This window comes from Crinia signifera, chromosome 3 (genome assembly GCF_055691185.1).
Source record: "Crinia signifera chromosome 3, ASM5569118v1, whole genome shotgun sequence".
Lineage (NCBI taxonomy): Eukaryota > Metazoa > Chordata > Amphibia > Anura > Myobatrachidae > Crinia > Crinia signifera.
The window spans coordinates 99,946,009-99,962,747 of NC_139219.1; the positions used below are offsets into that span (position 1 = coordinate 99,946,009).

Consider the following 16,739-nt stretch of genomic DNA (forward strand, 5'->3'; position numbering starts at 1 on the left):
GAAAATAGAATTAATCAATACAATCATTGGGTTAGGTGTTACTAACCATTTGTCTTTAGTTTGACAGGCTTTGTGGAAAGGTCAAAACATAAGGGAGATGTTGAGAGCAGAGGATCGCTAGAATGAGGACAAATAGACGGAAGAGTTATTTTATTGCACCATTTAGCATTTTATTTTAGACATGTATTGTATAATGTATCACCTATTATAGGAACAACTAGTCTTAAGGCCCGTCCGACAGAAGGGCGAATGTGTATGCTTCTGCAAATCTTGTTCCACCTATTCTTCCCAACCACAGCAGGGCAAAAGCTGCTGCAGCAGGCACAGCAAGTCTCCAACTATCCACCTACTCTACCCAACCACAGCAGAGTAGAAGCTGCTGCAGCAGTCACAGCAAGTCTCCAACTATTCACCTTTGCTTACCAACCACAGAAGGGCAGAAGCTGCTGCAGCTGCCAGAGCAGGCCTCCAACTATCCACCTACCCTTCCTAACCACAGCAAAGCAGAAGCTGCTGCAGCAGGCACAGCAAGTCTCCAACTATTCACGTTCTATTCCCAACCACAGTAGGGCTGAAGCTGCTGCAGCAGCCAGAGTAGGTCTCCAACTATCCATCTACCCTTGCCAACCACAGCAGGTACAGAAGATCCCGAAATCATAAACTGAATAAGCAATCAAGAGAAAAAAAACTGACTGGGGATCGATCTCACATGAATTTCACAACATATCTATAGTTTTCCATTCACAGACCACTCTGCCGATGAGTGGCTTACGAATTTCAGTTTGTCAAAAGTTTCGTGTTTTTCATTTAATGGACCCTCATAGGTCTTTAAGAGTCCACTTAAGGGAGTCTGTTTATTGTGTAGTATTCAGAAAGTCATAAGCTTTCCAAAGACATATCACAATGCATGAAACCAACAGAAATAGCATGGACCATTATGAGAGCACCCTTAAGGGCTTGTCCAATTAAACCCATCTTCGAACTTAGGTTGCCCCTTAATATGATAAGGTAGTGTTCGAAGTTTGAAGATGATTAAAGCGTTCAAGAGTTATCGTGGAACATCCATACACACACCCAAACATTAATACACTGGAGAAAACATGATCCCTATACCGAAACAATGGCTGCAGCTGGTGAATGATTTTTTAGGTCCAATGTGGTATAAAATGCAGCTACTGCTTTTCCCTGCAATCTCGAATAACATGGGTGGAAAATATGCATTTAAAGGAAAATAAATTGGCAGTATACTGTAGTTTATAGGTATGACTAAAAAGTAAACTAAGCCAAATATGCTGCATAAACAACAGTTTATTTAAGTGAATAATCACATGTATACGGATAACGGCAAGCAGCAGTTTATGCCATGCTAGAACTTATTGCATCTGGCGTTCGAGATTCTTGAGTTTTTCTCTAACTTAAAGCCAGATAAATAAAGATATTGCCATATAAGTCAAACAGAATACATTTGCGCTCCCTCAGCTATCACAACAACCACACTTTTCTGTAGGCCAGTGGTTCCCAACCTTTTTCAAATCACGGGACCCTAAAGCATCAGAATTTATTTATGTCACCCCTAGGCCAAAAGTTTCTTATTCAGAAATTTAGAAAAAATATTAAGCAAATTGTTTTATACTGAATGTCATACAAAGGTTTAATTATGGATGAGGGACAGGATAAGCTTCTGTTTGTCCACATATTTTATTACTGACAGCCCACCAGCAATGTTTTTACACTGACCATTAATAATTTGAATAGGTCCTTGACCACCAATCCAAGGCATCCCTGCAAGTGTCCCGAGGCACCCCAGGGAGCCACGGCACACAGTTTGGGAACCACTGGCATAGGCTTTTATTAAATTTGGCAGTTTTAAAACCAAAACTTTATTTCTACATAACTTCCCAATGAGCCTTTCCGTCCATTTGTTAGTTTTTGACCTTGATTCTATAACCACCTGGTTATAGATCAGTAGTCTCCTTCTGATCTTGAACAGCGGGTTTAATGTTAGAGTAGATGGCTTTGGCAAATATGGAAAATGTGTAATGGAATGTGATTTATTAATAGTGGAGAAAATGTGACCATTTTATTGGACATGATTGATTAAATGTGACTAATGTTGAAAAGGCCTATACAGTATTGTACATTATGTATTGCAGCATTACTCTGTGTGGGTAAACTACAGTACAAATATGGAATTTTTAAATCCTTAATGTGATGGTTGCATATTTTATTATTTGAAAGTATATGAGCGCTAGAAATATTTTTAGGTTTAAAAAATAATAAAAATATATAATAGTACCTGGATACAATGGACAAGTTTGTGCTTGTTCCACAAGTCTGCAGGGCACATGGCTGGATTTGCCACAAAGAATGGGCATCTAACTCTAGAAGAGAGATCTGGTTTCCAAACATTGAAGCAATCAAGCAGAAAACCTGTTAATAAATGAAAAATGAATTGCTCATTGTTTTGCCATTGACATATTCAGAAGTATGGCATTATAAGAAGGTTTTGTTCAGAGAAATGAAGGGGACAATGCAGAGTTGAACACAATTTAACAGGAATTGCAATCACTTTGTGTGCCTTCATCCATATTAAGAGTTGTTTGTATATCTGTGACCATACATAACCATACATTTGCTTTTATAGCTGCAATAATTATCAGCACGCTCTTACACCACTCCAATCGTTGGTGGAAGATATCCATCAGACCAGGGTGTATTTATGCACTCGGCATAGCCTGCACTTCTGCTATAAACACCCTAAGTTTTGCATACAGTACATACAGACGCCTCCTTACCACCCAGTTCCACCCATTCAGCCACAAATGGAAATGTGACTGAATTGCAAGATCCCTGTGAAACACGAATTGCATTCAACTCTGTGAATCGAAGCCTTGATTTGACTTAGCTCCAACCTGTACTAGATGGAATACTATCAAATATATTGTTGAGCCTTGTATAGCTACAGTGGGCTTGATTCAGAGGTACACATAAATCATGTAGAAGCTTCAATCCTGTACACGGTGAATATCAGAGGTGGCAGCATGGAAATATGTATTGAGACACCCAAAGCTGGTGTAAAATCAAAGATTGCATACAAAGATTCAGCATTGGACGGACATCAGTTGCACCATTGTATATCTGGAAAACCTATGGTTGCTTAGAATGTCAAATGTCGAAGTCAGATGCCAGATCTTTTGTAAATGCATACACAGATGAAGTCGCAGACACAGAAACGCCCCCAAGATGGTTGCGAGTTGCCACCGCAATACCACCTACAAGTGCTTTCTGTCTGTTAAACACATTGATTAGTCCTCACTCATGTTCAGTACAAAAATAAACACTCATATCCACAATAATAATCAGCATTGCGGCATCCACCTGACTTAGACAGGTATAACTAACTATAGATACAAAAATACATAAGCTAATATAATGCTCCAGGTTAAACCATAAGTTAATAGTAGTAATTATCGGGGGCGTGGCTTAGACAGGCTAGAGGAAGGCAGCAGCTTCCAGGAGCTCCTGCTACATATCCTTTTAAATATCCTATTTTACCCTCGCCGACGGATCTGACACTTGCCTTGCCTGTGTGACTACATACCTGACTACCCGGTGCCCCGGCTGGTGTGCTGCGACGTAGTCTCTGCGCCACCTAGGCTGATTTCTCATTTGCGGCCTACTGATACAACGGACCCCGGAAGCTGGGGATCTGCAGGCTGAGTTTCCCAGCGCCGGACACACTCTCCTGTTGAATAGCCCCCTGCTTACGGTGACCCGGCGGGCTGGGGGGAGTGCGGGCTGGCAACCTCTCCGGCAAGTTTAGCGGAGGTAGCGATAAGTGGTCTCGGCTGGGACACACTGTCACTGACCGCACCGGAGGGACCGGCGCCATCTTGCCCTGACCGGCGGTGCACAGAGCTGGGGGGCTCGATACAGACCGCCTAAGATTCAGTGGATGGCAGCCGTGGTGGGGTTCGGAGCCATTTGGTATACTCCCGCTTTTGTCCTGTGCAGCCGCCAGGTGATCCAGCGCCTTAACGGTATAATTGGTGATTGGCTGACGCCGTTCTCTTGGCTTGGATATTGACCTACGACTCTGCTGAATGTGACCCATTTTTGGCGATTTCCTGGCCGGACCACTATACATACTCTTATAGCGGATCACTTGAGTCACTTGTTCTTTTGCTAAAAATGGAATCCTCTGTTACGCAAATCCTACATGCTATATAAGCTTCATCTGCCAGAATCTCTCGCTGCTTGGATGATATACGAAGAGGTGTCTCCTATACTCTTGATGCCCCTGATTGCTGTGATTTGGGAAATGCAGATGATATTCACAAGCTTATTGCCTATCCGGATTATCCTCTGGCAGACCTGACCACTACACCGGACATTTATTCTTATATGGACCTATATGCAGCTGAGCCCATCTGGTACGCTTATCCTGAGGAAGGCTCTGGTGAATTATTTCGTTTTTATCCTTTGCTTCAGCTAAAATCGAGTGCACAGTGCTCCTGGATTTTGACTTTCTTATGTCCCAGATATTCCTAGAATGATTCTCATGAGAAAGACAATCCACATGTGATGATGGTATTATTTCATCAGGGAACTAAAAATTGGCCAGATTAGGGATTTGTTTCATGTATCATGGATCATGTACACCTATGTATATATTATTCCTCCTCATGCTCCCTAATGTTCCCGTGTCATATATAGTATGCTTTATTTTGCTGTGTTTTATTTTTATTTTTTTATTGTTTCTCTTTTATATTGTCTTGCTACGAGTGGCTCTGCTAAAATATTTTGCTTATTGTGGTTTCCAAATCACTACAGATGGAGTGATGGTACCAATAAGTCTTAGGTCTGTCCTACTGAGGGCTTATTCTTCCTGTTCCTTTTCAAGAATATTTTAGGCTGTCTATTTCTCAACTAATCAATATATCCTAATACCTAGCTTTCTAATTATGGGCCTTATCTAAAGCGGGAAGGCTGGCCTTGTATTAGTTATGAATACTTTATTTTATGCCCCTGTTTATTATCCGTATACTATCCTTTACTTAAGGTGGGGAGCGGGGGGGGGGAGGGCGGGTCATAGAATTAGGTAAGATAGTATAGATAGTTGGGTAGGGCTAAGGTGTTGCTCGGGATCCAGGTATACCACAATACCGCAATTAACATGTGCATGAACACAGGTCTGCAGCTACTCCACAGGACTTCCGGGTAGGCGGAACACTGCATCCGTCTACCCGGAAGTCCTGTGGAGTAGCTGCAGACCTGTGTTCATGCACATGTTAATTGCACACTGCTATAAGTCTCTCCCGAGGTAAGATACTCTTGTTTGTGATTTTGCACTGTACCACTTGCACTGAGACCTGATGAAAAGACCAATATGGGTCTTGAAACGTCGTCTTAATCTGGTGTAATGAATTTTTTACTTGTACCAATATAACACCTATTTAAAGTCCGACGAGTGCCGCCTCTTCTTTCCGACAGAACACCCGGCTGGGTACTGGAAGGAAAAACTACGTTTGTATATCTCTCTATTTGGAAGGCACCTCGGCATTGCTGCAATTATCTCGAGTGCCAAACAACTTCGATACTATATATATATATATATATATATATATATATATATATTTTTTTTTTTTTTTTTCATTTTTTTTTTTATTTATCCTGTGAAAAGTTCTGCTTGTGTAATTTATATGAGGGAATATGGGTGACTCAGTAATGTATGCTCTCTCCTATTATACTTTTATAAATCTTTTTTTTTTATTCCACTGTTGTATATCTTCCCTGCATTCATGTATCGCAGTACTGAATACACCCCTATCGAAGGGTCTGTTTATTGTTCAAAAAAAATTCAATAAAAATTACACAATTTAAAAAAAAAATTGTAGTAATTATCACCACATGTAATACAGGAAAAAAAAAATAATAATAATAATACTGTCCTTTTGGTTCCCATATGCGGATTTCTCCAGAGATATAGGGGTATTCAATCCTGGGTCCCAACGGTCGGTACATCCCGACAGTCAGGACACTGGCCCCTTCACCAGTTTATCTGCAGGCAGGATGCAATGTCCCAAAAAAGTGGGTAGTTACTGTCTTAAGGACAGTTTGTTTCAGGCGCTACCTCTGGCTTTTGTTAAAAAAAAGCAGCAGATAAATATAGGGATAGTCAGTCCCTTATGACAAGAAAAATAAACAAGAAAGTGTATCTGTTGATCGACAAAAAGAGGGAGTGTCTGTAAAAATGCCCGTGGATTGTCGAGATCCGGCCTTGAGCTTAACAATCCATGGCTGCTTTCGGCAAAACGGACTCAACTGTTTTTAAATTTGAGTCCGTTCTGACAAGCTGCCTCTTTGGGAACGACAGCATTGAATAGATGTCCTCCAATATTTCCCCTGACGGAAATAGCGGCGGGGATTGAATACCCCCCATAGTCCAGCTCTAAAATATATAAAAATATATTCTCCTTTCTAATAAAACCATTTGTACATATGATAGGGAGACCAGAGAAGACAATAGATAGTACAGATCAATTTGATACAGCTGGAAGTTTAATAATAGATTTACACTTACAATAACATAAATGGGTACTTATGTAGTATCTGGGCTGCCGATTTTGTGATTGTATGCCTTACCTTAAGGCATACAATCAGATGCGATGCGATGCGATTCGATGCGATTTTGCATAGGATTCAATGTTAAGAAGGTCCTGTTCATTTCCCCACTATCCAAGTGGGCATAGAGTTGATTTTATATAGCGTGGCGAGCGCAGCGAGCCACCGAGCCCGAAGCGTGGCGAGCGAAGCGTGGCGAGCGAAGCGTGGCGAGCGAAGCGAGCCCCGCGAGGGGACGCATATTTCTTAAAAAGTATTCTGTGTCCCCTCGCGAGGCTCGCCACGCTTCGGGCTCGCCACAGGTTTATATCCAACTCCATGCCCACTTGGATAGTGGGGAAAGGAAAAGGACCCCTTTTTCCCATTGAATTCTATGTTAAAATGGACTCAGACCATTTTAACATTGAATCCTATGGAAAAATCTTGACCATCGCATCGCATACGATTTGGTCGCATGCGATGCGATGCGATACGATCCGATCCGATTTCTAAATCGGACGCCCAGATACTACATAAGTACCCATAAATGTACTGTATATGCATAGTATATGAGAATCTTCAGGCAATTGTATCAAACCCAATATCCAATTCCATTGGTAATGTCTATATACAGCAATAGTTTACCTCACAGATAGATGAATATAGAGAGAAGCCAAAGGAAAGGCAAAAATAGTGCAAATCAGTTAAATAAACAAAAGTAATTTTACCAGAATATAGAAAGTGACACTAATTGGATACCCCAAAAGTTAATAAAAAATAGTTTTTTAATTAACATTTGGGGTATACAACCAGGGATGTAGAGACTTGCACAATCTGAAATGAAGTGGATTCCTCGTTTAGGAACCCTTGTTCCCTAGGAACTAAATGGTAATTTTGATTTAAAACACTTCTTACTTTAATTTGTAGCTGTTATATTTCTATTCGTTTTTTCACTTTCTATATTCCAGTTTTTTAGTGTTTCTATGCAGTTATTGATATCTTTAAAGTGGACAATGATAGCATTTTTGTAAATACATTCTAATAGTTTTTTTTTTTTATCAATATATTGTTAAATAATATATCATTTTCTATATATATAGTTGTATGTTAACATTAGCAACAATTATCTGAATGTGAGCGAACAGTACCTTCACTAATGCGGCTTTGCCTTGGATGTTTCACGCTTGTCTTTAAAATGTATACTGTAAGTGCAATCTGATATTAAAATTTTGTTTATTTATTTGATCTGCACTTGCCGTTTGCTTTGGCTTCTCTCTATATTCATGGACCTATGAGGCGAACGATTAACGTATATAGACATTACCAATGGATTTGGATTTCAAGTTAGCAGCATTGCCTTAAGATTTTCATATACTATGCATATACATTTCTGCTTATTGTAAGTGATAGGGGGATATTCAATCCCAGGTCACGACTGTCGGGCTGGCCCGACAGCCGTGACCCTGTCCCATTCTCGGGTGGCTTGACTAAGAATCGGCAGGCGATTCAATGTCCCGCCAGTCAAACGCTGAAAAGGGGACGTGGCTGGGAGATATGGCCGTGGATCGGCAAGCAATGGCCTGGAGGTCGACAATCCACGGCCATTCTTGGCAGAACGGGCCCAACTGCTTCTAAACTCAGGTCCATTCGGCCAAGATCCCTGTTCAATGCTGTCAGGAAACAACATCATTGAATAGAGCCCCGCCGCTATTTCCCCCATCGGGAATAGCAGCAGGGGATTGAATACCCAACTTAATCTATTATTAAACTTCCAGCTGTACCAAATTGATCTGTACTATCAATTGTCTTTTCTGGGCTTCCTATTATATGTGCCATTTGGTTTTATGAGAAAGAAGATTGTATTTTAATTTTAGAGCTGAACTATATCTCTGAAGAAATCTGTATGCGGAACTAAAAGGACAGTATTATTATTAATTTTTCCTGTGTTGCATGTGGCGACACCAGTACTACTATTCACTTATGGTTTAACTTGGAGCGCTATATAAGCTTATGTTTTTCTGGATTTGTGTTCTTGTTGAGTGTACAGGATATCACATTTTTTATTATCTTTTTAGCTGCACCTTAGGTTATTTGCGCACATTACTCTAAACATTTTCTCTGTCAGGCATAACTAAATATGTAATAAGACAGACATTTGAAAAAATACAAGTTCTAGTATCTTTGCCAATTTAGAATTTATGATAAAAATAGAGAATGAGAAAAAATAAATAAAAGTACATCTGCCATTTACTGCCTACCAAGGTGTTATAAGAAATGATATTGTAATGGGTCAGAGGCATCTTGCAATAACTGAATCTGACCCTTAAGCCCCATACATACTAGGCGATATTGTTTACATTATCACTCAGAAAAGATTGCCTAGTGTGTATGCTCCCTGTTGTTAACAATGCACATTCCTGTGCGTCATTAATGACCCTCTCCTTCATCCAAGCATGTCCAGATGAGGGAGGTCATCGTTAACGACGGCCATGCTGCAGCACGGGCCACCACCCCCTGCTGTTGCTCACTTCGGAGCAGGTACCTGCAAGTGTGTGCACTTGCTGATGCCTGCACCCCTGCCAGCTCCCCGATACTGCCAATTTTGCTGGCCGGGAACATCAGCTAGTGTATATGAGGCTTTAGTTTAGACTAAAACAAATTGGACAAATGCAATACTCATCTAAAACATACCTTAGATCCAGAGTTGCTAGAAATTGAGACTGATCCAGCAACATGAATACTGAGTCCATCAAAATCTTTAAAATAATTAAAAATGAAAGGTTTATAAAGCACATTGCCAGCTAAATAGTAATACGAGAAATCTATTATACATTTGATATGTGATCCATAGGGAAATATAATTTAACAATGCAATTAATTTCATAAATAGTCATATCAAATATAGTAATTCCATATTTGGGTTTACTTTACTGTGCAGGGGTATGATACATTGCATGTTCAAACATGTTCTGTGATTATTTCTCCTGGAGCAAGTGCCACTTCTATGCCGTCTATTGTATTTGCCCCCAGGTATGGGCTGTGGTGAGCACCGACATTGTATTCGTTTGAGAGTGCTACTCTATATTGGATATTATATATATTATTAGGAATCAATGTAAGAATTTGAAGGGATGGGATAATAAATTAAATCATTCACTAATTAATGGATAAAAGGGTCACCTTAATTAATTATTCTTTATAATTTTTTCTATAATTTTTTACGATTCTTTATTATTATGTATTACCTCATGATGTGAATACTGTACACCTATAATTGTAGATATTGAAACTATATTGGCAGTGTAAATCTACTAAGCATGGGGATTAGCAGTTCTAGCAGCACAAATTCCAGCTAGGAACCTGGAGAAAGGTTCCTAGCAACTCATCAGACAGCCAGCAGTGACCAGAAGCACCAGACAATGGCACTTCCGGCCTTTGGAACGCAACCCGGAAGTGCGGCTTACTAGAGTGAAGGAAGGGGGATCAAGTTAGTGGGTAGTGATCCCCCACTCCTCCACTATACCACCAACGTTATGGGGACATTTATAAACTTATAGAAACGCCACAAACGGCAGGGGAACCAGACTGACAGCCGCAAAGTAGGCTGGGTAGTCCAGTCCCATTAAATAAACCAGGATAAGCACTAATGTTTTCTATAAATATTAAAGGCCATCTAATAGAGGTCAAGTTAAGAATTAAGATAGGGTGTGAATACTAATACTTTGAATTATAAATAACCCGAATTAAATAAGTAACAACAAGAAGTGATGTCACGATATGGCCCCTTTATATACCTGAGCCAGTAGATAGGGCAATTTCATTCTCAATGAACCTTTCACTGGCATACACATCCAAAAGGGTAAATCATCCTGTTAAATTGTGTATATTTAATGTGCTAAACTTTGCTTTTGTTAGAACATGCTCTTAAGGAATAATTGCTTTGAAAATACATGTGTGTTTTTTCTTTTTGTGAAGTATCTAATATATGGCAAATATTTGTTAAAAGTTAAAAGTGAAACATTTTGACATAGAGCCTAATATTGTGGGCAAATTGTAACTTTAACCTATGTAAAGTGGTCTAAGAATGTATCAGACAGTGAAAACCACATTCTGAACAAAACCACAACTCTGTACTGACTGTACCTGTCCTTAAGTGCATATCGGTATGTATGCCCTCTCAGACTTTTCCGTTATGATAAGATAGGAGCAATTATGGGAGATATTCTCCTAGTTTGTTATTTTACATATGTAGACAAACTTCATTCCATAATAGTAACCCCACAACTGAGATTAACTCCTTATTGGGTGGATTAAAAACATAAAATCACAGATTACAATCTCTGAATCCTTTCATGGACAATAAATAAACACATCTTATATATTTGTTGAAATCTTGATATTCTGATACGGAGCCAAATACTGTTAATTATAAATATTTTATTCAACATGTTTAGGTTGGCCTAATAATGAGATTGTCTATCAGACAGTGAGAACCACATTCTGAACAGTTCATGACTTTGTATTGCGTGTACCCGTACTTGAGCATACATTGGTAGGTATGCCCTTATGATATAATATGAGACATTATGGATGTTGCTCTTCTGGCTTTAATCAGGTATTTGCTTGTGTAGACAGGTGGTCACCTAACATAAATACCCCCACAATTGGGGCTGATCTAACATTGGATATATTTTTTGGAGTAATTTTCAAACCCCTTAATCCACAAAGGTAAACATTCAATTACAGAATGAACTTTGGCCCCGGAAGGGGGGTATACTTTAACCTTATGTCCACAATAATCTAACTTGTTTATATGTCTACAGCTATCCGTTCAATTGTATGCGGATATAACCAATAACAAGAAATAAAATATCCTAATACTGAATCAATTATTGAAAGAGAAGGACTTAAAGCAACAGTGTTAGTGTTTTAAGTTTGGAAAATTTAAATCGAATGTGTGTACCTTAAGAAAAGAAGGCTTGTACCTACAATCAGTAATCCTCCCCCTATGAAATCTTCATAAAAGAGTCAAGTTTATTATGTAGTAATATCCTAAAAAGAGTACATTATCTCCAACAGGCACCTCAGAATTTTTAAAGGACCTATTGTAAAACGTCTGGCTGGGGATACATCCCGCTTGTGAGAATCGTGGAAATTATGTCAGTGCTATTTAGTACAGTATGTTACCTAAATAGTTCGAGTTGTCCTCAATCAACCTTATGGTTTTACCTTTTCTTCCTTATTCTAGTAACTTTCTCAGACCATGAATTGATGTATTCAGATGACTTAGCAAATTAAGTTATAATCATAATTGTTTAAAAGTGAAGTCCCTTGATTTTTATGGTCATTGTAGAAAAATAAATGTTCGAATTGTCATTATGTAATTTTAAAGTATATTTTTATGTTTGTAGCGAACCCCTGATGAAGGGGACAAAACGCATTGGGAAAGTGTTTGCTATTCTGAAATTTCTGAAATGCACTATTGAACTTTTTATGGTCTGGAATAACCACTACTGCTGTGTGGAGTAAGAGACTTTTTAATAAATGTTTACAAACTTTACTTTTATTGCTTTGAATTTTGTCAAAAGGCTATATAGACCCAATCACTAAAGGTCTAAACAAGGGCGCCAACTTACAACTGCTATATATATATATATATATATATATATATATATATATATATATATATATATATATCCAACAACACATATATATGTGTGTGTGTGTGTGTGTGTGTGTATTCTGTCTTGGTAGGACTTCACTTTGATTTTGCAGCACAATAGAGTGATATTGTAGCTTCTTACCTTCAAAATGAACAATAGCTTCAATTTCCGATGTAGCCATGTTGATTAAAATCAGATCCGTAGAAATGCCTACCCAGAGACGTACAGGATTTCCTAAGAGTGGCCTGAAAAATTATAGTTTATTCTTTAATATCAAGCGTAAAGAGGTGTAAACTACTGAATGCCAATTTCAAAAGAGTACTTTGTGCAGTAAGTGAATTTAAAAATTAATGAAAGATGTGTCCACATACATCTATCCCCGTCCACTACAAGTCACGTTACACATAACACATCAGCTCCATGTAGCTTGGCAGCATTGAATGTCTCTGCGTGACAATTTTTCCATCCCTATGTATCTTATTTGCAAAACAGTAAGTATAAGATACACAAGCAGTTTCTGCTGATTAAAATGATATGCACCATTTTAAATAAGCATGGAAAAAGTTGCACGCAAAAAGATACACACTTAAGGCGTGGCAAGACTAGAAAGGCTGTTTAATGTGCTAGGAGGCTAGATGTATGTGGACACATCTGCATTAACCCTTTCAGTGCCTTTTGTCAAAAATAGGTGTGACCTGTAATGACCTGTTTACCTTATATAGGAAATATAATCTTTTTTTTTCACAATGTTTATAAAGTTATATAACAAATGCATGCGACAAAGACATTTTTAGTGAATATTTTCCCTTACAGAGATATTGGCAATCAAAGGGTTAAAAAAAGATTAAATACTAGTGTGGAACTTGGAAGTCCTGGCTGCCTTTCACTACATGGATATCCTGGCACTTCTTCAACAATTCCAAATGACTTTTTTTTGTTTCGCCACAATCCCCACTTCAATAAGGCTAGAGGTCAGTAATGCTCAGGTAGACAAAATGGCAGGCATGTAAGCATGATTTGTGATTGTCTGGCCTTTTCCTATTTTATTCTACTGGCAATGCATTTTGACTGCATTTCTCCTGTAAAATCTCCCAGAATGAAGACTTAAATAAAATCAATGTTTAATAGATTAGCAGTCAGTGGAAGTAAAATACTTATGATAATTTAATTTTCTGAAAAATATTGCCCATTGGTTGTAGCTGTAAGAGCAATATACAGGCAAGATTATGTTGTGCTGTATATTTAAATACAAAACTCATAGAATATACAGGCATATACGTGTACTGCCGTACATTGACCTGACATGACACCCTTCACTGTGTGCTTAAATGGAAAATTTCTGGAAATCAGGAAAACATCTGGCCTCAAGGCCCATTCACACAAGGCAATTTTTGCTTATTTTCTAAGCAATCTGTCTAGATCACTTAGAAATTAAGCACACATTGCCTCATGAGTATGCCTCATAGCGGTATTGATGCGCAATACCACACATAGCCACCAGCCACATCGCCGGGGCTAGATCGCTAAGCACACGATCGCCCGCTGTGTATGCGGCTTAACAAATTTAAAGGAAAACGATTTCCAAAGAAGACCGAACAGTAACAACATCATGGGCCACTTACATGTCATATTCCTGCTCGTCCTGTTCATATTTCTGAATATGTAATATAGGAAGGCCAGAATCTACTGCATCACAAGGACTCTTATCCATGGACGGCAACTTCATTTTGTCTATAAATATTGAGAACACATAAAATAAGATGCAAAATGGAACAGAGAAGGTTTGCAATGGCTTATGCCACAAGGTGCTCTTGAGGAAGTTGTACTAGGAGTGATGCTTTAATAAATCATGTTTCATAAAAATGACATCGGAAATAAATTTTTGTATATTGTGAATTGTGGTCGAAGGTTTATTCTTTGCATAGAATAACTATTCTTCATTAAGATTAGAATACATAATTCAATAGTCCTGTAGAAATCTGTCAGTTGATCAATAGTGCAGTGATTTATGTACTGCTGCTCACACTAGTAGTGGACATAGCACCTCTGCAGCTATTTTTTATTTTATTTGTGTAATTCATTTATTGGCTGTACTCCTCAACAAAACAGTATAGTGATTGGAATCTTACAATCTGATTTAAAGGCATGGATGGCAACTAGATTCCAGTTGACACTTAGGTAATGATTTTTCAGACAAGCACCATAAGACAATGTGGCAGAAAGATGTAGAAATTAGTATTATGCAGGATAATAGGGAACATTTCTGATTGCGAGCCGTGTATTTAGGAGTAGAATAAAGAAGTGTGGCACTGTATATAAAACAGACATTCAGATTGTCGACACAGTAATGTGAACAGCTGTGGTAGACCCAGGTGCAACCATATACTTTGCCCTTCTCCCTTTGCCCTTGCCCTTCTCCCTCACCTCCTAACATACACACAGACATAATATATGGTGGATAAATGCATAATGAGTATAAGATAGAAGTCCAAAAATCATAAATGCCCAACAATGGTTCTGGTTATTAACTACCCAACAAAACAGAACAAAATCCCTAACAGAACTATACAATTGTGACTGGACCGGCTATTAAACAAGTGTATAAAATGAGGGACAACAAAAAAGTGGGAGAAAACAGAGCTTCCAGGTCACCGCAAACCATGATATAGACAAAAATAATAAAGCCCTGATTACTGAGTACATGCAAACTGAATAAATTGATAGATTAAAACTAAAATGTTTATATAATTGACCATAAAACAGTATATAAATACAACTAATCTGCCACTTATTAGACCAACACATATATCATTCAGTCCAATGGTAATCTCTGACATTGCCCTATAACGTATGAATGATAAAGATGTTGAAGGCACTAAAAATATAAAAAAAGAGTGCTCTGGTACTTAAACTATAACTTACTATTCCATTTCATTCATTTAAAATAATGGATAGTAAACATTTTAAACAAACCCAAAATATTGCCAAATGAATAATATATTAGAGCTTGATAATTATCAGTAATATTTTTCTCACAAAAATTATAAGAAGTGTAAGGATTATTATTATTTGTTACGGTCAATTTTTCATACATTATTATAAACTATTAAATTATTAATTTATCAAGCTTTGTACTTTTTTCTCCGTTTCATGGTTTTATTGTTTCTCAGCTTTAGGTTTTATTATGGCTCCTGATAATAACTGTCAGGACCATGCCTTGGAATCTGACAGCATTGCACTCTGGTATGTGTACATTACCAGAGGCGATTCACTCCTTTGTACTGGTAGAGCTTAGTTCTTTCACTATTTGTGGAACACGGACCGCTTACTGGTTAAATCTTCCATTCAACAGGAGAAGGTGAAACCAAAGCTTGGCGGCACTGGTGGCTAGAGATGTCACTACAGTATTGGTCATTTAGTGGCAGCTGCCACCCGTAGGTATGAGATTATTAAATGAACATTTGGGCCAGAATGTAATGGGAGACGAGTTTGGTCCGATTTTTCCGCAAAAGTCGCACATTAGAATGTCAACATTATGCATGCTGACAGTGAAAATGTTGACATGACTATTTAACCCTGACCGCAGTCTAAAGCTAATGGTCAGTATTGATGCATTGAATGTAAACATTATGAACATGTCAACATTCTGAACCATTCAGCATTGTAATGTTGACATTCTGAGTGGCAACAATGTGACTGAATACCATATAAAACATACACGTCTCATTTCGCACGAGCGTCTCATACTGTACGTGCGCTCTGTATGGCGAATGGCGGGATTCCATTGGCACATTACAGTATATCACTCCGATGCTAGCTTGATGGAGCATTAGCCACCCAGTGGTGGCGGATTGTATTGCATGGCGTGCACCCACACCCCTTGGTGGACTCCAGCACAAGAAGAAAATTGGAACGGCAGAACCTCCACCATGCAAGCTGGCGGCAATATTGAGAGGCGCTCCATCTGTAGTACAGTAGGTCACCTGTTATTCCAGAGGGCCTGTATTTTTCCATTATTCTGCAGAATTTGAGTTTCTCCTTTTGAAGGTTTATGTGACAAAGATCTCGAAAATTGTGTCCCTTTGCTAAGCTGAAGGATCGGATCTGAAAAAGAAAAAGGCACAGTTTATGGGTATGTGTTGTCTAACCTGATGGAATTATTTTTAAATACCCAAAACCTCTACATCAGATAATGAGTTTCTGAGACAGCCAGATATTCTAATGGTGTGTACACACGCTAAGATATGCTGTGCTATGCGAGTCCCGATACGATCAGATCGCTTCTGAACTCGCATCGCACGGCATGCATGCAGTGGCACAATTTTGACTATATAGTGCAGATCTGCACTATATAGTCAATGCAGCCAAGACTATGGCATATATTCAATGCCGTGGGCGAGCGGTGACTGCGAGCAGGACTTTTTGCTCGCAGTCACCGCTCACCCTGTCAGTATTCAACTGACCCCCCTCATA

At 38.7% G+C, this 16,739-nt stretch overlaps 1 protein-coding gene across 4 annotated transcripts in view; it reads right to left on the reverse strand.

Annotated features, from left to right (window-relative positions):
- Positions 1 to 16,739, reverse strand: part of WDR27 (WD repeat domain 27) — a 323,892-nt gene that overhangs the window by 294,280 nt on the left and 12,873 nt on the right. For all 4 annotated transcript variants that reach the window (XR_014471639.1, XM_083176279.1, XM_083176277.1 and 1 more), the window contains 6 exons: positions 16,250 to 16,370; positions 13,889 to 13,997; positions 12,408 to 12,511; positions 9,295 to 9,359; positions 2,297 to 2,430; positions 47 to 117 (listed from right to left, as the gene is read on the reverse strand). Coding sequence is in view for 3 of the 4 variants with exons in the window: in XM_083176279.1 (XP_083032405.1) it covers positions 47 to 117; positions 2,297 to 2,430; positions 9,295 to 9,359; positions 12,408 to 12,511; positions 13,889 to 13,997; positions 16,250 to 16,370 (604 nt within the window). In the remaining variant the exon portion in view is untranslated. The remainder of the gene's footprint in view (positions 1 to 46; positions 118 to 2,296; positions 2,431 to 9,294; positions 9,360 to 12,407; positions 12,512 to 13,888; positions 13,998 to 16,249; positions 16,371 to 16,739) is intronic.